This window comes from Malus domestica, chromosome 05 (genome assembly GCF_042453785.1).
Source record: "Malus domestica chromosome 05, GDT2T_hap1".
In the NCBI taxonomy this organism is placed as follows: Eukaryota; Viridiplantae; Streptophyta; class Magnoliopsida; order Rosales; family Rosaceae; genus Malus; species Malus domestica.
This window is the reverse complement of record NC_091665.1, coordinates 8,063,540-8,088,505: the sequence shown is the minus strand read 5'-3', so window position 1 is coordinate 8,088,505 and position 24,966 is coordinate 8,063,540. Positions and strand designations below refer to the sequence as shown.

General features: G+C 36.9%; 4 protein-coding genes across 5 annotated transcripts; 2 read left to right on the top strand and 2 right to left on the bottom strand.

Moving 5' to 3' along the window:
• LOC103436544 (annexin Gh1-like) lies at positions 1-2,987 on the bottom strand. The gene is made up of 5 exons (XM_008374978.4): positions 2,805-2,987; positions 1,989-2,134; positions 1,660-1,887; positions 1,308-1,520; positions 1-438 (listed from the first exon to the last, which is right to left on the bottom strand). The coding sequence occupies exons 1-5, from the start codon at positions 2,878-2,880 to the stop codon at positions 145-147; spliced, it is 957 nt and encodes a 318-aa protein (XP_008373200.2). The 5' UTR covers positions 2,881-2,987; the 3' UTR covers positions 1-144.
• A 675-nt stretch (positions 2,988-3,662) lies between these two features.
• On the bottom strand, positions 3,663-8,926 carry LOC103436538 (ATP-dependent Clp protease proteolytic subunit 6, chloroplastic). The gene is made up of 9 exons (XM_008374968.4): positions 8,683-8,926; positions 8,432-8,496; positions 8,182-8,251; positions 7,697-7,898; positions 7,506-7,571; positions 6,717-6,857; positions 5,036-5,089; positions 4,052-4,144; positions 3,663-3,842 (listed from the first exon to the last, which is right to left on the bottom strand). Exons 1-9 carry the CDS (start codon positions 8,781-8,783, stop codon positions 3,795-3,797), a joined length of 840 nt encoding a protein of 279 aa, XP_008373190.1. The 5' UTR covers positions 8,784-8,926; the 3' UTR covers positions 3,663-3,794.
• Positions 8,927-9,000: 74 nt separating this feature from the next.
• On the top strand, positions 9,001-14,702 carry LOC103436539 (uncharacterized). Its single transcript, XM_008374969.4, has 10 exons — positions 9,001-9,134; positions 9,220-9,451; positions 9,917-10,042; positions 10,415-10,567; positions 11,581-11,710; positions 11,870-11,911; positions 12,603-12,938; positions 13,020-13,062; positions 13,811-13,888; positions 14,487-14,702. The coding sequence occupies exons 1-10, from the start codon at positions 9,070-9,072 to the stop codon at positions 14,551-14,553; spliced, it is 1,272 nt and encodes a 423-aa protein (XP_008373191.1). The 5' UTR covers positions 9,001-9,069; the 3' UTR covers positions 14,554-14,702.
• A 1,313-nt stretch (positions 14,703-16,015) lies between these two features.
• On the top strand, positions 16,016-24,905 carry LOC103436540 (potassium transporter 7-like). Of its 2 annotated transcripts, XM_008374970.4 has the most exons (10): positions 16,016-16,525; positions 19,117-19,345; positions 19,540-19,788; positions 19,984-20,034; positions 20,438-20,698; positions 21,009-21,061; positions 21,208-21,322; positions 21,460-21,714; positions 23,233-23,755; positions 23,986-24,905. In XM_008374970.4, the coding sequence occupies exons 1-10, from the start codon at positions 16,247-16,249 to the stop codon at positions 24,527-24,529; spliced, it is 2,559 nt and encodes an 852-aa protein (XP_008373192.3). In that variant the 5' UTR covers positions 16,016-16,246; the 3' UTR covers positions 24,530-24,905. The 2 variants fall into 2 exon arrangements, with proteins under 2 accessions (XP_008373192.3, XP_070678289.1); XM_070822188.1 differs by lacking the exon at positions 21,460-21,714.
• The last annotated feature ends 61 nt before the right edge of the window (positions 24,906-24,966 follow it).

Sequence of the window (24,966 nt, the reverse complement as noted above, 5' to 3'; positions counted from 1 at the left end):
TTAATAGAAAAGTAACAATGTTTGCGTTTTGAAAACTTATTCATTATTACACCATTTATTAATAAATAATAATTATAATTTATTTTTTAATCAACAGAATTCAAGTATGCATGCAAGTTAAGCGGTCCATGGTTGGCCTCTGTATCATGCATGATGATCAATCAAGGAAAGCAAGGTGGCCAAATAGTCACCAGAAGTATCACCCTTAATATCCTGAGCCAAGGAGACACCATTCTTGAGCTGGTACTGTTCCATTATCTTCTTCATGTCGACCTCTGCTCGAGTCACTATAACTCTCGTCAGAATCTCCTCCGTGGTTCCAAGGCCTTTCACTGACAGTCGCAGAGCTTTCTCAAAGTACTTTTCAGAGCACGTCAAGCATTTTATGCTGGCTCGTAATAACCTAAGGTATTCATCCTTTGGGTTTTTCTTCAGGTCCTGCATGGATGCGTATATATGCAGCTAGCCCATATTAATATCTAATCGATCCTCTAATTTTAATTCTATGACTGATTAACTGTCAAATACTGCTAGTTATAACCAAACATGCATGCAATTAACTGATTAAGCATATACTCAATTATATCAGGGATTGCAAAGTTTGAAGATCGAAACCGTCTATTCGCCAGGTCCCAAGTATCCCACACAATGATCTATCATACAAATAAAAAGATCGTACCCAGTGCACAAGGCTCCCGCTTTACGCAAGGTCTGGGAGAATTATGATCTATCATACAAATGCCTAACCAAATTCATATAACAATAACCTATAATGAAGTAGAGAAGTATGTTTGCGTCACGGTAAATGACTTCTCTAAGTTACATGGGTAGAATTTCTTAGGGAAAAGAATGATACATTTGATCAGTTTAAAGTTATTTGCACAAGATTGATCAATGAACAAGTGTCTAGTCATAACAGTCTTGGTAGAATTTGATCTGATCATCGAACTGAGTTTGAAATTTCAGAGTTTCAAGACTTTTGTGAGAATCATGGAGTCTAACATGAGTTCTTTGCTCCCATCACACCACACAGAAAATGGTGTAGTAGAAAGGAAAAATATAGTGCTTATAGAATGGCTAGGGTAATACTCAATATAAAAAATCTTGCTAATTAAGGAAAATGTGAAAAACTAAAGTAGAATGATAAAGTGAATTATAAGTTATCATCAACATATAATTATTTCAGTTTGAAAAAGTTACAGTTTTTAATTCTCAATCATTCATTGAATACTTCTGTCATAACTGGTTTTAAATTTGCAGTGTCATAGACGATTAGATATGCCATCTATGTACCCACACGTATGTACCTTGTTAATTGGATGGCCAAATTGGTCGTTATAATGTTGAAGAGTTGCATTGAGTTGCGCCTTGCTCCTTGTAGTTAGAATTCTGATGATCTCCTCATGATTATATGCCTTCTCAGAGATTTTCTCATGAAGTATGGTAGCCTCTGGGTTCACCAGTGTCATATCTACCTCCGCTCCCTCGTACCTGTAAGCACTCACAAGAGGTACCAACAGCTGCCCACCAGGGAAAAACAGTAAAAATTAGTATAATTCTGCAATAACGCGTAGTATAATGTATAGAATTATCATCTTATGTTGTCAAACTGCTAGCAATCGTAGGTTGGTGTTACCTTTTAAATGTAAACACAATTACCTTGCGAAAGTCTCCAGTTGTGTGAAAAGCAACGTCTCCTTCGAGAGATCTCTTGTAGCGGGCATGGTAATCTTCTCTCACCTCGAAAAGATCTCGGGATGTTCTTGTACAAGCGATTTCCATTATTACGTAGTGACGATGGCCTGAGTTGTCCTTCAAGATTAGCGCTTCATTAGCCAGCCATGCATCACGTTCAGCAGGATGCGGTGTCCACAGAAGCATTGCCCTCTGCATATATAGCCACTCAACTACTTGATTAGAAAGTTAATGACTGATTAAGCCCATTAATTCAACTAGGGAGAAAGCATAGAGGGCTCGCAAGTCATCACCAGAAAGTCCCCGGAAAGTTCGTCTTCTAGAGCTTTGGATAACTCCACTCCATATTTCTCAGCATAAGTTTGTCGAATCAAACAACGTTGCTTACCATTCCTATGAGTCAATATGTTTATAATAGTATTCTCATCTGTTCCCCATCCTGCACCAGCATGGATATATATCAGAAATTATTTCTTTTAAAATTAGTAATGTACTGCACTTTTAGCCAGTTTTATTGACAAGCATATCGATCCACAATGTATTGAAGGCGAGATATATATACATACATACATATATATATACATACAGGAGTGCTCAAGCGCTAAACAATTGGTAACTTATTACAACACTAACTACTCATGTTGGCTTGCTCGACAATGTTTTCATAAGTAGTTAAGAGATATAAATCGAAATTTTGAATTAGATGTTCACTAATCTCGATCCATAATTTAGTTTGATGATGCTCCCTATTTAATACAGAATGTCCTTTGCCAAGACTCATTATGTAGTTAATTTGTATATTCATTAAAAGTTATCGTATTCCCAATTAACGCTGGAGTATAATGAACAAAAGAAAACAAAAAGAGAAGTAAATTACTTGGATCTAAATAAAAGAAGAAATAACATAGATCAAAACAAAATCTGACTTTGGACGTATAATTAACATAGAAAATCGACAGGAAACAGATCCAACACAATTAACCACGGTATTTGTCGACAATCAATTTTTGTTGGAATGCTTTGGATCCTTCCATGTAGAACATGTTTGTAGGATCACATTCAAGGCCAATGTGAGGGAGGGAGAGAGAGAGAGAGAGAGAGAGAGAGACCTTGCATAGCTTTATGAAGCTTCTCACAGTCTTCAGCCACCGGAGGGACCGGTTGCGGTACTACAAGCGTAGCCATTTTTGTTCTCGTAACGGAGAGGAAATTGTGTGTTTTGTTAAAACTTATTGCAAGGAATTTGAAATGCCTTGGCCCTGGTTGCTCTCTCTCTCTCTCTCTCTCTCTCTCTCTCTGTATATATATAGACCCACGCGCACACACGGAGTTCTCTTAGCATTTTAGATGATACACAATTAGTTGGGTTGAGAGTATAAATCCCGCATCAAGAAAAAATGAACTTTGTCTGCGCTTTTAACGAGTTTGGCTATTGACTTTATTGCCAACTAGTTTTAAGTACGGTGGAACCTCAACTTTCACATGTAAAGCTCCATCTCACTCAATTTGTGTTGTTCAACTCTCAATTGAAAATTCGCAACGCGTGAGAGGACGGATTTAGAGTATAAATCCCCATCACGGAAGGAAATGAAGTCTTTAAGCGTGCAGGAGACGTCCATTATGTTGCAATATATAAAGATATACATCTTTAATTCCTTCAATTTTTCCTTTTATACAGTATATTTGCATGTTAAAAACCCTCTATGCGTTTGTACGACTGACTGACCAAGTCTTTAAGCGAGCAGGAAACATCCATTATGCTGCGTCTCCACGTTACCAATTGATTTTATGATATGGAACCTCAACTTTCTTAACGTTATTAACAAAATCGACATTTTACCAAATAGCAATTCCTGCCGTCTCCTTCTTTATACAGATTCTCTCTTATCTGTGAAGAGAATACATAGAAGGGGGAAGTAGGAAATAGAAGGGTGATCTCCAAACATCTCAAGTGAAGTGAAGCAGAATTGGAACCAAATCAATTGGATAACTGATGACTGATCGTTTTGCAAATGCAGCAGCAGCAGCAGCAGCTCACATGAGCAATTTTACAACAAACACTGAAATTTTAACTCAAAACATACGGTACAAATTTGGAATTAATACTCGGTTTCCAACACGCCGTCGATAAGCCCAAATTCCATAGCCTGCAATTTCAAACACAATAAATAAAAGGGAGGTTAATAATAGTTGAAGCTCGATATAGGTAAGTAGTACAAGAGTATACTAGCTGCGGGCAATTGAAAAGGTAATTTGGTTAAAAGACGCTTATGGTACTTCGTAACTCTACACGGGTCATAAATTATGCACTCGATACACAGAACAAGAAATTTTAGAGACGAGTTAGCAACGTTACCTCAGAAACAGATAAGAAACGATCCCTCTCTGTGTACTGTTGTACTTTCTCTAGAGATTGTCCAGTAAATGCAACATACATTTTGTCGACTTTCTGCATCAAATTTATCAAGACACAAGACCAAATTAAAATAATTATTATGGAGCAGGCGGAAGTCCTAAATTTCATGAATAAAACGAACAAATAGCTGCATGTTGAGCACAGTATTGATAGAACCCTAAATCTCAATTTCCTGGAACTCGAAAAGCAATAATCACAGATGCATATTCTTTGAAACATCAAAAGGAGCTGTCCGGTGGATGAGGATCCTGCCCATGCAGGGTCTGAGTAGTACATATTTTCTCAAAGGTTCGGAGAATGCTTTTGAGTTTTTGGAGCAGTAAGTGTTCTTAGAGACGCTCTTTATTGTACGTGCTTTTGCTGACAATAGATCCATGCATATTCAAAAAGGTGATCACGGATTTATTATCTACCATTAACGGCCCTTGATGACCAAGGTTTGTCTGTCAATAAATGAAGACTAAACTAATGGCACAGTGAATCCTCGAACAGGGCTGAACCTAAATTTAAGTTGTCCAAGTAGCACCGCGAATCAACAGCTCTCAACACCCGCATGCAACTTGTAACACTATAAAATATTACAATTTTAGGAAATACCACAACAAAACGAGATTTCCTTGGATCCTAAGGTTGGTATGTCATTAAATGAAGTTGCGACTTATGCAATTAATTCATTTGCAACAACCCAGTCCCGAATAGGGTTGAATCTAATTCTAGTTTCCCTAGTAGCCCTGTGCAGCAACAGGTCTCAGCGCACACCTTCAATTCGTAAATGTCTATAAGATTTCAACTTTGACTTGATTAGAAAAATTATTATAACAGAATTGATTATTCTGCTCAGTTTGATTGAAATCAATTAGGCTGCAACATTAATATATATCCAGAAAAAATTTCAAGAATATAACTAAAGGAGAAGAGACTGACATGGCGAGTTTGAACTGCTTCATTCACTTGCCGCCTCACATCTTCCACGTGGCCCTACAATAAGATAATGCAAAAATCAATCCACGGATTTAAAACAAAACGGATCATGTAGTAATTAGTATATAAGAAATTATTTTAATTTACGGAAAATAATTCACAAACAATCTAAGAATTTGAAACTAATAGTGTTAATGTCTCATACTTTCAATTTGTTTCAAAATACATGGAAAAATCAACCATAAATACATGAATTAGCATATTACTATGAAAATTCATGCAGTTATGATTACAGAAGAAAATAGGGCAACAAACAAAAACGGATATTAAAACTAGATTAAGTCACAAATTGGATATGAGATTATTGACCAAAAATTCATGCAGTCATGAGACCTTTGCTGGTTATGTAACATAATATAGAGGTATTTAAACAGATTGAATACAGAAACTAAAACAAGAAGTTATGTTCTCACGGTAGTATTCCTTCTTCACACTTGTATTTATTTTTTTGTTGGAGACCTTCACACTTTCAAAAATACATCTACGTTTTGATGGAACAATTTGGTCAAACTCACAAACACCTTTAGTACTGAACCATCATACGTAACCAAACGCTTGGTAGAACCAATAATAAGAGGATACAGAATTCAGTGTTTCCATCATCATCTAAGGGCCTACTGAAGCCACCAAAATATTTATCATCTCAAGCAAATGCAACGATAAAAAAGAACATTTAAGAATTTTCAAAGGCATTAGTTCTAGGACTAAGAAATAACATGCTTCATGGTCAATAATATCAATCAGAATTGAACATAAGAAAAATGGAAACCTGGGCCACATTGCATACACAATTCTAAGGGATCTGTTAATATGAAAACATTTTACTCGAACTTCAATTTAACACAAATATATAATCGGTTTTTTTTTTCCTGATCAGTATAATATGAAAAGAAATGTAATCAAGTTCCATTTTCTCGAATGTCCATACTAAAAGTTAGTGGAACGGTGGAAATGCAATCTACAATCCTAGAATCCAACCTACCATAGCCATTCCAATTTCTATATTCTTAAATGCATGCATTGTGGAGTGATGAAAATGTAAAAAATGTTTTACAAGTAATCTAGAGTCCTTGAATCCAACATACCAAAATGCTTGCTAAATTAATGTTGTGATGCAAATGCAAGGATCGAAAAGAACATTTAGACTGTATTTAGGTGAGGGATTTCCAATTCCCAAGGGATGGAGAAGTTAGTAAGGAATGGACCATAAAATGTTAAATAGAAGGGATTAGAAAGAAAAAAACAACATGAACATTGCAAAGGCATACATGAGGGATTTTGTAAATGACAACTTCCAAGTTGGGATTTGCAAATCCCTCTCATGTAACTGCACTTTGAGATTTCTATATCATTATTCATTACCAAACTTTGAATTTTATATTCTTAATGATACTACAGAATTAATTACCATATGGTACAAAAAGAAGTTAGGTCTTCTCCATAACCAAAACTGATAACAGCACAAGGTAGGAAGGACTTTAGTGCCAACTAGGATAATAGACCATCAAAATACAATGCACTTTTACTTATTATATAGCCCATTAATTCACATCATCCTACCCTATTATAAGCATATTCTTATAACAAAATAGGCAAGCTATACCAAAAAAAAGTTGATTCATACCCCACATCCACTCTGTGGTTGGTGTATCATGATCCGTGCATTTGGCATTGCATAGCGCATTCCCTTTTCTCCCCCAGCAAGAAGAAGTGCTCCTTGGCTTGCCGCTACTCCAAAACATACCGTTCCTACCTTAGGTTTGATCTGATAACATAAAAAAATTATTTAGTGCAAACGGAACTTAATTTATAAATAAAACTATTTCTTCTTTGGTGCACTCTATGTTTATAATTTTCTCCATGATTTCGAAACCACAGAAGATTCGGAACTTTTAATTGTGAATTATTGGACTGAACTACCATTATATTATGCTAGTATCATCATTAACTGCAATGAAAATATAATAATAGCTCGATCCAATACCAGATTAAATGTCCCAATATGCTAGGTTATCAATACAATACAGAAGAACATAACCAGTCAGATTGCAGCAACATGATTTTGTAACCAAGTGAGGAAATATTCAACATCCATGAACAGTGAATTTATACTATATGGACTTGGGTGTTTTAAATTTCTTGATATTCAAAATCCATTAACTGTGGCTATTAACTTGCTCATTGCATAAGTCCTAGAGAGTCCTGGAAGATGTTTTTGCAATTTAGGAGGGGTTTGATTCCCTCTTGCATTTCTGTTATTTTGTTTACTATTGTACTTGAACACTCCTTTTCCTATGTTGTTTTATTGTCTCTGTTGCCATAAAATTGTTTTTTTTTTTTATCCACAAGCAAAGAAATGTGATAAAATTGGAACAAAAAAACCCTGAAAGATAACGAAGCTTCATGACATTACCCAAGACATGCAGTCATAAATTGCCAAAACAGAGTATGTACTCCCACCAGGGCAGTTCAAATACACCTGAAATGATACAGGACAAAGTCAGAATCTTTGAAAGAAACCGACTTTGACATATTAAAACTTTAGCCATGGTGAATCAATTGAAAGAGGGGTGGAGAAGAGGAGCGGAGAAAGTGTAAGCTCACCAGTATATCTGAATTCTCATCAATAGTAGCCAAAGTCACAAGCTGGGATATGACTCGTTGAGCCACCGCTGAAGTGACTGGCTGCCCAATGAAGATTATACGGTTCCTGAATAATACAGACGAGAGATCTAATGGTCCACCTGGGGTCATCACAGCTGGGAGTATGGGTGGATTCCCCTTTTTGGCTTCTATTGCACCATAACTAAAAAAAATTCATAGACTTAAAATCCCATCTAAACATAATAAAAAAAACATCATGCAACATATTGGGGGAGTAGAATTCAACAGCCTTAAGTAGGACAGAGATTGATAGGATTATTTTCGGATTGAAATGGGGTTTGTGAAAATCATTTTCCAAGATAAAATTACCGGGTCACAAAAACAATATCATGTGAAAACCAATACAAATATAGTCTGAAAACACACTTGAAATAGAATCAAAAACAAATTCTATCAGTTATGCAAAAGGGCAGAAAGTTATAGACCTTGTACTAGTATCACCAAAATCGTTGCCGTCAAGCTTTAGAGGTGACCCACAAGTTCTGCTAGATAACCCTGGAAAGAGCAATACGTTTAGAATTCAAACTAGTCTGCAAAACTGAATATAAACTCTAAATAAATAGCCAAATACATGTACATAGTCATAAATTATTCAAAAAAAATGACCGAAATTACGGATTAAGCTCAAGCATTGAACTGAATTTTGAACAACTGGGTATGGAATTTAATTTTTACCAGTTGCTAAAGAATCGCCATACGGACTGTGCAAGGCAGACACTGTGGACTTGGGCGTTGAGTTTCTGCACCACCACCAGCAAAACATGAACAACCAATAAACAAATATTACTATACAAAAACGAAAATTAAAACTGAAGATTAAACTGCGTCCCGAGGTCAAACCCTCCCCTCCTTTTAGTAATTAGCGTAAATTAATGTAGAATATCGCTTGCATTAAATTTTTTTTTTGAAAAACTGGTTGTTCGTACCTGCGACTGAGAGGCAATAAAGGAAGAGATGATGAGTTATTACTCCGGCGAGAAGCCAATGAAAAGCTCAGAGGGGCTGAGAAACCAGCTAACGCTCCCATTTCGACTCACTCACAGAGAGAGATAGAGAGAGAGAGAGAGAGAGTAGAGGACTTTAGAGAGAGAGAGAGAGAGATTAGAGGAGCACATTTGTGGGCTGCAAGGCTTGGCCCATTAAAAATGGAGCAGTATTAATCCTGTCGACCAGCCCAGAGTCCGAGTAGGGAAAACCCGACCCGAGTCAGTACCCTACCCCCCTCCTCGTGTCGCTCTCTCTCTGGGTACCCAGGTACCCGTAATTTGGCTGGTACGATCGATTGGCCTGGCAGGATTCGGTTTCAAATTTCAATGGAAGGCAATCGGAATTTGAAACGTCCCTTCTTCGAAGACGACAGCTCCGGCAAACCTCCGGCGTAAGCGTAGGCGTAGGCGTAGGGAATATTTATTTATTTAGTTGCGGGTGTTGTTGTTTCTGAGTGAGGTTGGAAATGTGTGCAGGCAAAAGAGGGTTAGGTTCCCCAAGGGGAAGAAGGCGAGGCCGGAAGATGAAACGGCACTCAAATCCATACCTGCTGAGGCCATTGGGCCGACTCCGGCGGCGGCGGCGACGGACCCTCGGGCCGCCGCCAAAGAGCGTGCCAAGCGCCGCAGCCAAATCACAACTGAGCTCTTCACTGAAGACGCTGCAGGCGTTGTCAGCGATGTCTCTGCTGCCGAAGTTACTTACAAGGTCCATTCTTCCTCCACTCCTTTCGATTCTTTCATATTCTTTCAGCTTTCTGTGCATATTTATATACACACACACCACACTCTACACAAATTACTCACCTTTTGCTTCGGTTTCGAGTTTTAATATGTATCAACTACATTTGGTTGCTTCCCAAATGAGTTTCGAATTTTCATTTGTGTAGTGGCTACTCCAGCTAAAATTTTTGCTTGATGCAGCAACTGTTCAGTGTCGCGGCTTAAGATGCGAATCACGCAATTTAACTGATTGTGGAAACTTTATATGTTGCTGCTTCTTAATAGCGGCGGTGCCATGCGTGTTCTTGGTTAAATTAATTGAGTACATCTGTAATTTGGAATGGTTCTTTTCTTAATTGGCAGCACTTTTGTCATTCGAGATGATTGCCGGATACTTCTGTTAATTGGATCAATGGAAACGATAGCCAATGATTAGGGTATATTTTGGCAGGATTATGAGGACTTTGTTGAGGATGGGATTCGAATTGAACCTTTCAACTTGAACAAGGAGAGGGAAGAAGGTTATTTTGATGCAAATGGAAATTTCGTTGAATATGCCAATAAAAATGAAGTCAAGGTAAACATGTTTATCATTTTTGGCAATAAACATTCTCTGGGTAGTTAATGCTAGAGGGGTATCTCGTACAATTAGGTTCTTGGAGTTTACTGATTTGCTATGCCTGTAAGTATTTTTATTGGCTTTCATCTCTTTCTGATTAATTCAGTTGAATTACTTGATTCAGTAAAAGAAACATTCAAACAACAAATCTTTAACAAAGCTGTAACAGCTCAACTGCAATCCAAAGCTATTGTCCTGGATCGATGGCATCAAACCAGTCCTTGGCTTTGCATCGATGACATGAAATAGGTTTTGCACTGTGGGTTGCTGACTTTTAGTGTGAAGGACAGATTTAGTTATGTCTTCAGTTTCTATATCTTAATGGTGTAGGATGCATGGCTTGATAGTATTGAAGTTGCTACAAAATATGCTGGAAAAGACGTTGTAGTAACAAAAGATTATGATGATGTCCAAGATTTATCTTCTGATGACATTGGGAAGATAAAAAGACGTATTGCTGATGTGCTTGAACCAGGAGAAACGGTAAACTCTCATTCATCTTACTAGTTCTTCTTTGAATTAAGCTTTTTATTTAAAATTTTAAGTTTGTGTATTACTAAATCTAACATTGCCTGTGTTATTTGAGAATTGATTATTTAATGTGCTATTTTATGAGTTATTCTGTTCTAATTTCTGATTTAGCTTTGGAATTGATTAACCTGACAAAGGTGAAATTTCCAAATCACTAAATTGATGTAGCTTGAGCATTTGTGTATCTTCGCACCATATCCTGGCATTTAAACACATCCATTTGGTGTATGAAATATGATGCACTATGAGAAGTACAATTTTCTTTTGTATGTGTACTTGCTCTAATTGGTCACTAATCGTTTTGTTGCATAAAGCTGATGCATACATGCTTGTAGAAAATTGAAGACCAATGATGGAAAACTTGATGGATTTACAAAGTTTATTTTTGAATTATTTAGGATTTGTGTTGGGTAGTTCTGGTTTAATGCAGTTGTTTTATGAGAAGGTTCAATTTTAGGGCTTTTTGATAGAGTAGCTATAGCTTAGTTTGAAAACAAGTATCCTCAGTGGAAGCCCAGGCCTAAGTTCATTTGGCCAACTCCAAGGCTAATAACACTTTATATGGTTGATCCTATGGTTTTAACATTAATTACAAAAAATATAATTTTTATCAGTAGCTACAAATTAGTAAATCTAAATCAAATAGCTATGAATTGAATTTACTATTTACTATTTACTAATCTGGTGCTCAGTTATATATATTGTACACGTTGTAAAGCATGAAAAGTTGGTCCTGAAATGTAGGGGCCTTATGCTTGGTAATATCAGGTTCTAGGAAATGGTACGTTTACGGCACACATGCAGAAGTGGAGATGGGAATATGTAGGGGTGCTTGTATGAAAATGCATAAAAGATTGTTATAAATAATTCACATTTGGCGACTTCATTTGCACTAAAATGACAGTTATTGGTTTGATTCCCCAGCACTGGAAGCATCATTAAAGTAAAAATTTCTATTACAACAGGTTCTACACGCTTTGAGAAGATTGAAGGGAACACCTAAAAACAAGAAGGAGAAGATGTCAGCTGAAACGAAGATAGTATTTGACCAGTTAACTGAAGATGCCATGAACCTGATGGATAACGGTGAATCCAGTTAAGTTCATTTTGCTTCTGGGTTTAGATAAAAATTGCATAAGTATTAGACAATCTGTCATGCGTGGTTGTTCAGTCCTCAAATTTAGTCCATAAACCTTTAGTAAGGAACCAGTGTCTTCTTTGGCAAGTGCTTATTGTTAAAGTTTTGTTCTGCAGATGTTTATCATGAGAAGAAGGAGATTTTTGAGCGTGAGGCAGGTCTGTAAATGGTTCACCTTTAACATTTCTGAAGTTAGTTATGATTTTTCTTGTTCTATCCAAACTTTTAATCTTGGATTCATGTTCCATTTTCCGATCTTAATTCAATTATGAGGAGAGGTTGTAGTTGCGTTCTTTCTGCTGTGACTTTGGTTGGGTGATTGCGTGCATTAACATAGCTATGAATCCTTGTCTGCTTCCTTGTCTAATTTTAGCGCATGCTAGTGCACATTCCATGTTATGGTGATTTGTCACCTAGGTCATACATACATATTTCCTTGGATTGGATTTTCTTGGGGTTTTAGATTATTCATTGACATTAAACCAGTAAACCCTGAATTCATTGTTTAATTCTATTTTACATTAGTTCTATGTGCAAAAAAAAAAAAAAAATACAAATGTAAAAATTTGAAAAGTAATAATAAAAGAAAAGAAAGGGGGTGGGCTCTTCTCCTTTTTTGTTCATTATTATTTTTTTATATAAGAATTAAGCTTTTGTTAATTAAAGAAACATTACACCACAAGGGCCAAGTTGTCCACTGGACAAACTTGACTGCACAGCTGCAACCGCAAAGTGATAAAATCATGAAACAGTCACACATTATGTGAATGAATCTAAAATAACCAGCAATCTATTAGAACCTAGCTATGCTGCTTATTCGTAATTATAATTTCCAACTCTCTTTTTCAGAAGGATATGAGAGTTTAGCTCGGGCAAGAAGGGAACCTACATCTATTAGTGCATATCAAGAGAGATCTGTTCTCGGCATGGAGTGGGAGTCCTCCTCTGATGTAACAAATCCTGGAGCACCCTCTTCAATACTGCCGGAAACTGCTGTGGCCACATCCAGTTCTAACGCAACCACTGTAGAAATCTCAAGTAACGGTGATGATGCATTTGATATGTTTGCAGAAGATGATGAACATGCAATTGCTAAACCTTCTGAAGGAAGTAATGTGATTTCTGGCCCTAATTCTTATTGCGTCAGCTCACCGTCATCGAACAACCTAAACAATTATTCAGAGAGTAAGCTTTGTAATGTTGATTTTGGAAAATTGACATATTGGCATAGCAACTGCTTAATAATTTTATTTTACATTTTTCCAGATGGAGTTTTGCAAAATGATTATGTGTTTGATGAGTCTTCTGGGTACTCTCTCTCTCTCTCTCTCCTCTCCCAAATATTGTTTTCTGTCTTCTGTGTGTATATGTAATATATATACCCTACTTCTCACATAATAGATATACAGTAGTCATCTATTCTAAGTAGACCTTGTGGAGAAGTGCTCTCTGTGAGGGATGGATTGGGGACTAATTGAAATGGTTTGCTAGATGGCATTTATTCTTTTGTATGTAGGGAATTGTTCTCTTGTTGGAGAGTCTGGAAACATGAATAAACAATACCTCAAGAAGTCAATATATATGGGGAGGACTTCAAGTACGGAAGTTTGTAGTGCAGTCTAGCAAAATTTACAATGACGGATCCTTTGACTTCCACCATATATGATTTAATTAATGATAGTAGCATAACTATTGCGTACATAAGCCTGTGTTTTAGTAATCCTTTGGTTACTAAATATTATTTGTTGTTCACTTGTGTATTTAAGAGTTCTTATTCTATTAATTAATTTCAAATTTTACTTCTTATATAATGATGCCATTATTTGTGTTTATGAAATTGAAAACATAATGTTCTGATTACAATTGGCCCACTGGTCCCACTAGTGATCCTTTGCTCAGTTGGTTTTCCGTGATGCTAAATAGTTAAGTTTTCCTTTTTTTATCAGTAAGACTGCAAATAGCTATCTGAACTGGGAGTCTTATATGAACAGTATCTTTTTGAAATAATTTTTTCTGTGGGTATTTTGGAATAACCCGAGTTCGTTTAATCTTTCTAGGTACTATTATAGCAGCAGTTTGGGATATTATTATGACCCATCTACAGGACTCTATTGCTCCGCTTCATCAGGGCTATGGTAAATAAAATTTATCCTTGTGTTATAGAATTTTTTGTATATATTGCTCTCTATTCTTTGCGCAGTGTTCTTTTTTTGGTGGATAACTCATTGTACTGGTTGTTACTTTTACTTGGATGTGTCCCGGTTCATTCTCATATCTTTAGATAGTCTGTATATTAAGTGTCAAAAGTTTCTCGCTTATGTCCGTTAAATTCTTAAACCGCCCAATTAGTGTCTGAGATTTGCCCAATCCACTCCAATCTTAGACACCAAACGAGCCATCAGTGTCTGAGATGTGATGTAAATTCCATTTGAATAATATCTTTATATGTCGTTGGTTGTATTGGTCAGACCATGGCTTAACAACTACAAGTTATAACAACACAAGACATGACATAGCAACCGGCAACTTTCTGGATTTAGTGATAATGTTGGGAATAATAGTAAAAGATGGCACCGATTTTAATCTGATTTTAATGAAAGTTTGTCTTGACCAAGCACAATCTTATGAATGATTGGAATAGAAGTGAGAGAAGGTCAATGAGTTAGTTAGCTTGGTTCATGTAATTGCCATTGATGTGTTTTGCAACCTGATACGTGTTTCTGTCAAATATAGGTACTCGTTCAATGAGGAAACTGGCATATATGATGAGATTCACCAGACTACAACCACTGTGAGTTGAAAGGGAAAGTTTTTCTGCTTCGTCGACTCTGTACAGACTATAGAGGAGAAGTTTTTGGGTTAGATAACTTTACTGTAATGTATAACGATTATCCGGTCTGTTGTGATTATGAAATATAATGGTTGCAAATGTGCTCTGTTATTTTTGAATTTTTTGTGTTAGATTACAATCTGCATGCACCCTCCGATTGCTGCAATTTGACTTTGCGGGTCTATTTTTAGTTTGTACACCAGTAAGATGTGGTGGGTTGGTCCACGACCCCTGATGCATTGTGGAATCTGTGACTGGACAGTCCCGCTGAGACCTCTTGCTTGAAAGGTAAAATGGCAAAGGGACCTTTTATTTGGGGGAGGTTTAGATCTGTCAATCTCACACGGGGGAATATTGTGTTGGGATACCCTTGTCTACCTAGGACTTACTCGGTATAGATACGCTTACGATGGCACCTTGTGACGTGTAAGTTTTGTGAACATATCTTTTTTTATTGGCACATAACCAGTAGCGATGTGTCTGTATCATGTAAGTTGTTCTAATCTCTCACAACCTCACCAAGCAAGTCTCGTTATTATAAATGACTTTGAAGAATAATTGCCTTGCTTGCCCATAAATTGCCTTGGCTTTCCCAAAATTGTTTTTGTTGAGACTGAATCCTACATCGAGAAAGGGAAAGAACGTGCATGCTACCCTGATCATCCCCTCACACCCCCAAATTGGATTTTCTCTCTTCCACCCCACTTTGACCCCGCAAAGCCACGTTTTCAGGCCGTGCGTTGGACTTGGGTGAGTGATTTTCAAGTCACGAGATTGAAAGCAAATTATAAAAACAAAAGAAATGTTGGATAGAGATTATCAAAATACATTGTGAATCTTTTTAGGTTAGCTACCTTTATAAATTAGGGCTTTGCATCTAATCTACTTAATGATTTTTATATTTGTTTGTCACTCTAGACCAGGGGAATATTTTAGCTGTCACTCAGTACTATGGTCTATTACTTTAAGTGAGAGGCCTTAGGTTTGAATCTCGTGAATAACAAATTTGATAATAATTAGGTTTTTCATTGTGTAATTTAGCCGAACTCCCTTCTTCATTAAGTGTGAAATATATTGTTATGGAATATTTAAACGCATGTCTCATTATGACACCATAGTTCACAAGTTTACAAGAAGATAAACAACAGTGCTATTCATACACTCATTTTTACTTTTCACATATATTTATTAATTTTTTTCCATTAATCTTCTTCAATAGACTCAATGCGACTATCGAAAATTGAGAATGTGTTAGAAGTAAAAATAGGTGGTGCTAGCATCACCCCAAAATAAATCACCAAAACCTCCAACCCTTATGACGAAGCGACGTCACTCCTTGGACCGGCCCGACGTAGCCCAAAGCTAAAGGAGAGCAAATCATAACCGGTTTGGACCGCCCGCTTAAATTGGGGAAGCCTGGACCGTACATACTAATACACAATTTTACTTTTTCCAGTTTCGTATGTTTATAGCCAAAATTAACCAAAAAATTCCCCAACAATTTCCTTTGAATTTAACCAAAAAAACCCAGACAACAATTTTCCTTCACTTTCCTCCCATCCAAACACCCTCCCTCCCAAAATCCCACTCCACCATTCCCCAATCCCAGTCCCTCCTTCCCTCTTCACAATTACACCAACTCTACACTTGTTGTCATTGATCGATGGCGGATGAGGAAGGCCCCGAGAGGGGCGAGATCAATGGCGGACCGGCATCCATGGATTCCATCGAGTCGCGGTGGGTCTTTCAGGACGAGGACGACTCCGACCTCGACGACGACGATGCAGAGGCACATGCGATGCATCGGACGGTTGTGGATTCGGAGGATGATGAAGAGGAGGACGATAATGCCGAGCAGCGATTGATTCGCACTGGCCCTCGCGTCGATTCCTTTGACGTAGAAGCGCTCGAGGTCCCCGGCGCTCTCCGAAATGAATACGAGGTGCTTCAAATTCCCAATCTCTCACTTTTGCTATTTACTTTGTGATGAGATTACGACTTGCATTTTTGGATTCGGTTCGAGTAGCCTCGCTCTTTCGGCATTGCTTTGTGAGATGTAGATCAATGCTTGTATTAGCTTTACTTTCCTATATTGTTGTGCTGCATACATACATACATACATCCTTTCTAGCTTGGTGGCTAATTTACATTTTGGGAGATTTACTTATTGGACAATTATCGGTTGCGTATCTAGAGGTGTTACAATAGCGATTGACCGTACACGTGAAGCTGGATTTTTAGGTTTTATTATCCCTGTTTTTAATAATTATTTTAGTTCTAATGGATGCCTTACAATGTTGATGCTTAGGCTCTAAAGGGACATGTTTAGCATCCTACCCAATCTAAGATATTGTCATTTTTCAGACCTTGGAGTTTAATTTTTTACTTTGTGAACAGTTACTCTTTTTGGCTAGCTCGATTTCTGGTAGAACGCAGTGCTAAAAAAAATGAACTGCCTAAGCATTTACGTCATAAACATTTTAGGATTACGTGGTTTTTCTGCTGTATTGAAATTCTGAATGTTATCTAAGAGCTCATGAGCATGGCATGAGTGGCTTTGTGAAGGTAATTGAGTAGCTGATGTTCTAATTGTGGTAAACAATTAAGGTTGGATTATTTTGAATCTTTTGAATCTTTGAGCAGAACTTCAAAGCAGTTACATAATGTTGGGGGTGGGGATAGAGTCATAGAGAGGAGTATGGAGACTCATTAATGCAAAATGGCAGCTTTTAGTGAACATAAGTTACATTGTCACAAATTGCATACTTGTTTACCATTCTAGGTTTGGAATTTGTGATGATTTTTGACTTCCTCCAGAACCTTCTTTATGAAACAGAATGCTCATACATCAATCACCTACACCATAGGAAGTACAAGTCATAAATCATCAACACCAAACTTCAAATGATAAGCAATTATGACAATGTAATCATGCTCAATCCATTCTTCTCCTCAAATGGAACCTTTTCTTGAACCATCTCAATTGCTTTGGATGGCTGAGTTACCTAGTAAAGTACATATGTATACATGGATAGGGTCAATAAATTTTGGTATTATCCTTTGTCAGGGACCAGATTAGTTTTCTATGTGCGAGAATGGAGTAGAAAATGTTGATTATATATTACTTCATTCCCCAGTAGCTCTTGGATTGTGACAGAAGCTGAGGCGGGGCTGAGTTGGCTGTTTTTCTAGGGAAGGAGGGGAAGGGGATAGTTTTTATGGGGTAGGGTGAGGCTTTCAAATTTCTTGCGACCAATGGTAGAGGCCGTATTTAGAGATTTCCATTTCTTCATTCTTCATTTGGATTGGCGGCTCCAGTCAGTTGATTTTGGGAGGGTTGTTGCTGGTGGATACGAGTTGTATACTTCTGTTTCGAAGATTTTTTTTATTGTTAGAAGGTTTGCTTGGTGGTGAACCTCTTTTCCACCGCCGGGCATTTCTTATGTTCTTTCTGTAACCATTGAACTTTCGCTTAATAAAGACTCTTATATACTCGATGCTGTAAGGCTGATTGAGTGCCGCATTTTTCCTTTTGGGGGATAATGTGCTGAGTTTTTATGTAGTTCTGAATATAGACTTCCCTTTCTCACCATTTATGATTTTAATCTCTTCGGACCATTATTTAATTGGAGTAGAGTAGTTAGCATTGGAAAAGACCTACAATGGCAGCAACTAGAGACAGGAGGAAGTTTTACTCAATAATTTTCAAGAAACCTTAGTTATCTTCTTATGTTTATTTTCCTTTTTACTTTGTGAATATGTCAAGAAGATTGAGATCTAGTGTTCAGCAACTTGGTATTGTCACATTTGGATGATGATAATATTTAGAAACATAGATTGTAATCGTAACCCCATGTATGTTGAACTTTGACAATTAACTATTACCTAGGCAACCCATGGTAACTTTGAAATTTGCTTCACAAAAGCAGTTAACTTGCGTTGTCTATGCTCACTGTAGAAAGTGGCATTTTTCTCCAATATGGATTGATAGATTAGTCTTCCTTATAGTTCATTGTCTGCATTATATTGAGTTCGTAAGAAAAGTATTCTATTATGAATTTGTACATAGCTAAGGTTTGAAATGAAATTTTAAATTTCTACTGAAAGAGGGAACCTTGTTACAAAAGTCCTTACTTGGAACACATATATTCCTTTTTTTTGCTTTACTTGTGTTTCTTTTTCTTTTTTGCTTTTATAATTTTGAATTTGTCTTTTTGCTAAACTAATAAATTATGTTTATGTGCACGCATGTTATGATTAGAATTTCTTCTAATAATAACGCATGGGTAATTTGTTTTAGGTCACAAAATATTTTTCCCATTTGAATTGAGTCTAGCAATATTTTTGTAAGAGGTCAATAAAGAGAGATATTAGGAAGGGGTATTGACCTTGGTTGGAGAGGAAAATTGTTTTTTTTTTTTTACCATAATTGAAGAGGAAATTTTTTTTGATTAACTTATGCTAATGACCTATGCCAAAATATGAAGTTATTTATTGACCTAAACCAAGTTTCCTTAATAATTTTAATTGCAGGATTTCAGTCTCGGAAGGAAAATAATAATTGCTTTTCAGACCCTTGGAGTTGTCTTTGGTGATGTTGGAACAAGTCCATTATATACGTTCAGTGTCATGTTTAAAAAAGCACCTATTAATGGAAATGAGGATGTTATTGGAGCAATGTCATTAGTCCTGTACACGTTAATCTTGATCCCCTTGCTTAAGTATGTGCTGGTGGTTCTTTGGGCAAATGATGATGGTGAAGGTATGTGGGATTCAGTAAATCAAGTCGTTATTCTCTCTTTCTCTCTCTCTTCTCCCCCCCCCCCCCGGGCCCGCCCCCTTCTCCCTTCTCTCTGACAGTACAAACAAACCTATTGTGTATGCAGTTATTGCAGTACAAAGTCAATGCTTTGTTGAATGCATATTATCTATTTCATGGTCATTTAACTTTTCCAGGTGGTACATTTGCTTTGTATTCATTGATCTGTCGACATGCTAAGGTCAGTCTTCTTCCCAATCAGCTTCCGTCAGATGCCCGGATATCAAGCTTCAGGCTAAAGGTGCCATCTCCTGAACTTGAGAGATCTTTAAAAATCAAGGAAAGGCTTGAGGCTTCACTGACTCTGAAAAGGCTTCTTCTGACGTTAGTTCTTGCTGGTACTGCGATGGTGATAGCTGATGGGGTTGTTACACCAGCAATGTCAGGTATTGCATAATCAATTCTTATTCTGTTTAACTTGTTGCAAGTTGCAACTGATCAACCTACTATTGATGTGATGAAATGAGGAAATGCTGCAGAGCTGTTTTAGATGTATTGTTCTTGTTTCAATTGTTAAGAGTGGGTGTGCATAAATTCTTTTATGTTTTATATAACCTTTGCTTTTTATTTTCTTAATGCAGTAGTATCAGCTGTTGGTGGTATAACGGTTGAAGTAGAGGCAATTAAGCAAGGTATTGTTTACCCCATAGAGCAAGTCTAAAAAATTTGTCTTTGTCTACTGTCATAATTTTGTTGGAGGGCCTACATAGTCTTGGCAAATTTTGGTTAGAGGAGATGGCTTGCACAGTGTGGTGTTGTAGCATAGAACTTTAACTTTTGCAAATCTGAAATCTTCTAGTTCTTATTTAAATTACAATTTTTATTTTGAATAAAGTTACAGTTGATGTCTGAACTTTTTAGTATGCGTATATTTGCATATGCGTTTTATTTCTTTCTTAGCATGTTTTGCTAGGTGGTGGATTTCATATCCACTATTTTTGTAATTCATGCTATTGTTTTAATAAAATGTTATTGTTTCTTCTATAAATAAATTAAACCACACTTTAATATTTACCTCTTTTTTATTGGGTGCAGATCAAGTGGTGATGATTTCGGTTGCCTTTCTTGTTATTTTATTCAGTGTACAGAAATTTGGGACAAGTAAAGTTGGACTGGCTGTAGGCCCTGCCTTATTCATATGGTTTTGTTCCCTTGGGGGCATTGGGATTTACAACCTTGTTAAATATGACAGCAGTGTCTTTAAGGCATTCAATCCTATTCACATATATTACTTCTTCAAGAGGAACTCAACTAAGGCTTGGTATGCTCTTGGGGGTTGTATTTTATGCGCAACAGGTAATCAATCTGGAAAAACTTGGACCTTGGGGATGCATGAGAGTTGCTATCTTTCTTTTTTGTAAATTTTCACAACCTTGATAATGAGTTTTATTGTCATATTTTAGCCTACACATGGATTTTATACTGGAATGAATTTCTGCAATATTAATTTTTTTCCTTGTAAAAAGTATACAAAATATCTTGAAGTATGATACCCTCACAATATCAAATTTTTGGTTAATATTATATGGTGAACTGGAAACCTATATATTATTGGTTATCACCTACTATTTTCATGTTCTTTACTGATATATATAGTATGTATCAGGTTCTGAGGCAATGTTTGCGGATCTTTGCTACTTTTCTGTGCGATCAGTCCAGGTAAAGAATGGAATAATAATTGGTTTCTGGACGATTGTTTTATTCATTTTATTTATATGATGCATCAAGTGTCAGAATGTGCGGTGTCGGACTGTCAGCCTTCAGATTGTTTGAACTGTAATTCACTGGGTATTTGTTCTTTTCAGCTTACGTTCGTTTTTCTTGTTTTGCCCTGCCTTATGTTGGGCTATTTGGGTCAAGCTGCATACCTTATGGAGAACCCAGATGAAGCAGATCTAGCTTTCTTTTCTTCAATCCCAAGTAAGCTTTACTGACGCATTTATAGATTCCAAGCAAATTATTCAGTTAGAACTTTCTACAAACATGTCAGTAGTCATACTTATTTCACTGATTCTGGAGAAATTGATTGTGGAGAAATAATATCACGTCGTCTGCAGGTGGTTTTTTCTGGCCTATGCTCCTCATTGCTAACATTGCTGCATTGATTGCTAGTCGTGCAATGACAACAGCCACTTTTTCATGCATAAAACAATCAATGGCACTTGGTTGTTTCCCTCGCCTTAAAATCATACATACCTCCAGGAAGTTTATGGGGCAAATTTATATCCCTGTCGTAAATTGGTTTTTGCTGGTGGTTTGCCTGGTGTCTGTCTGCACTATTTCAAACATTGATGAGATTGGAAATGCATATGGTAATACTCATCATCTTCCAAAGCATTTAGTCTTGTTATCTGTTCAGTTTTTTTATCTGTTTGTTAATAAACTCTAGGTTTTAAATTTGGGTTTCTTGTAGTTGTCATACTAAATAAGCTTTTTAGTGAAAACAACTGCTCAGGTTTGAATTCACCAAACTCTGAAAAAAAAATTTTGGTATCCCCTCACCTAGCATTGATCACCAAATGTTTTCACAGTTTACTCGACAAACTTCATCAATCAAATTTCTGTCTAGTCAAACTTTGTTTGGTTAGACAATCTTATTATTGTCTTTTGGTTTTCAACAAAATATCTGTTGCACAAAAATGCCTTGTTGGAATTATGTTATTTCAAAGAATATAATTTTTCCCACTTTTTATTCATTTTTATGTCAACACTATTTAGTCTCCTCTTTCATACTGCTTGGGTACCCGCTTTCGTTATTTTTGTGTGATTTTTGTGTAATTTTATAAGATAGTTACCCTATTTCTTCTGCTGTTTATTCTTGTCATCGCCATAGCCCCCAAAGTTAACCTCTTTCCAATTACAATTTCTATATTTTTAATGTTGAAGAACATATATCAGGTATTCCAAAATTTATCAAGTTCCTTAATTTACACGTTTTATTAAATAAAATTATAATTGATCACAGTACAACAACAAAGCCTTTTCCCACTAAGTGGGGTCGGCTATATGAATCCTAGAATGCCATTGCGCTCGGTTCTGTGTCATGTCCTCTGTTAGATCCAAGTACTCTAAGTCTTTTCTTAGGGTCTCTTCCAAAGTTTTCCTAGGTCTTCCTCTACCCCTTCGGCCCTGAACCTCTGTCCCGTAGTCACATCTTTAAACCGGAGCGTTAGTAGGCCTTCTTTGCACATGTCCAAACCACCGTAACCGGTTTTCTCTCATCTTTTCTTCAATTTCGGCTATTCCTACTTTACCTCGGATATCCTCATTCCTAATCTTATCCTTTCTCGTGTGCCCACACATCCAACGAAGCATCCTCATCTCCGCTACACCCATTTTATGTACGTGTTGATGCTTCACCGCCCAACATTCTGTGTCATACAACATCGCCGGCCTTAATTGATCACAGTATTAAAAAAAAAAATTATCAAGATATACAAATTGGTATTATAAAAAAACTAAAAAATAAATTTTGATTAAAATTATCTAAGATTAAATAGATATTTGCAGTCTTTGCTCTTTCTGTTACATGCATAGAATAAGACATCTAAATGCCATGGAATGATTTCTCTTTGTATTTGGTGAATAGGTTTTTTTTTAACCTCAGTACAATTTCTTATTTTTCTTAGGTTAGATCTACCTGACGGGACATTCTAAATATCTGGCTTTACCCACTTGAGAAATAACATACAGGCGTTGTCGTGAATTATTTCAACAGATAACATCATTTATATGTTTCCTGTATCTCCGTTGTTGAACTTAAGTTTTGCATAAAATCAATTTCCTTGCAGGTTTTTAAATTTCTTGATATGAATCCTCTTTTACTACAGGCATTGCTGAGCTAGGAGTGATGATGATGACGACCATTTTAGTAACAATTGTTATGCTTCTTATATGGCAGATAAACATTATCATCGTGCTGAGTTTCTTAATAATTTTCCTGGGGTTGGAGTTGACCTTTTTCTCATCAGTTTTGTGGAGTGTGGGAGATGGAAGTTGGATCATTTTGGTATTTGCCATAATTATGTTTTTTATTATGTTTATCTGGAACTATGGAAGCAAGCTTAAGTATGAAACTGAAGTCAAGCAAAAGCTGTCAATGGATTTGATGCGGCAATTGGGTCCCAATCTTGGGACAATAAGAGCTCCAGGCATTGGTTTGCTTTATAATGAGCTGGTGAAGGGAATTCCAGCAATTCTTGGCCATTTTCTGACCACACTTCCCGCAATCCACTCGATGATCATATTTGTTTGTATAAAGTATGTTCCAGTTCCTGTAGTACCTCAAAGTGAAAGGTTCCTTTTCCGGCGTGTCTGCCCAAAAAGCTACCACATATTTCGTTGTATTGCCAGGTAATATGCTCAATGCTTCTGATTTGGTAGGGTAGAATGATGCCTTTGTATAATCTAGTGCAAAGTTTAGATCCATAATGTAAAATGGCCAAACCAGTCATCGGAAAATATTCAGCCTTAGTGAGATGTGTTATCATTCATGTTTACATTCAAAGTGTTTTTTCTTCCGTTTTCTTTTTCATTCTATCATGTCTTGTTGCCTTCTATGTCTGATGTTATGACTTCAACAGGTACGGCTATAAGGATGTTCGTAAAGAAAATCACCAAACATTTGAACAGCTACTAATTGAGAGCCTTGAGAAATTCATACGTAGGGAGGCTCAGGAGCGGTCACTAGAGAGTGACGGGGATGATGGTGATACAGACTCAGAGGATGAGTCCTCTTGCTCAAGGGTTCTTATAGCCCCCAATGGAAGTGTTTACTCACTTGGCGTTCCTCTCCTGGCTGAGTTAAAGGAGACAAGACAGCAGTCTACATCAGAAGCAAGCACATCAGAGGAGGTGAAGCCAGTGTTTCCAACAGATCCAACAGTTTCTGATTCTGAGCAGAGTATTGATGGGGAACTATCGTTTATACGGAAGGCCAAGGAATCGGGGGTTGTTTATCTTCTTGGTCATGGTGATATTAGGGCCAGGAAAGATTCATGGTTCATTAAGAAGTTAATCATCAATTACTTTTATGCTTTCTTGAGGAAAAATTGCAGGAGGGGCACTGCGAATTTGAGCGTGCCCCATTCGCATCTAATGCAGGTTGGGATGACATATATGGTATGAAGGCTGATTTTGCTACGAAAATAAGGCCAACTTGAACTCTTACACCGGAGTCCGAGACATGCAGCTGGTGTTATGTTACAAGTGGTCTTCATGTAGCGCACGACGTGTTCATTGCTGCAGTTGGAAACCACGAGCTTCTGGAATTTCATTGCCCGGATTTGATTGCCGGTCATTTTGGTCCACCACTCGTTTGAGGATGTCGCATGGCTGAAGTTTTGTTACTTTGTACTTGGCTTGTCTTCCAAGCATCGATTTTTGCGGTTATGCATCTGGAAAGTGCCGTAATTACGATGTCAAAGTTATGTGAATGTGATTTGTAATGACATCCTTCATCTTCAGATTGATTTACATTGAGTACATACCTAATTCATCTGTCTTTCGTCGTTTTCACTATGATCAATTACGTACAAATGGGAAATGGTAAACACCGTTTTTAG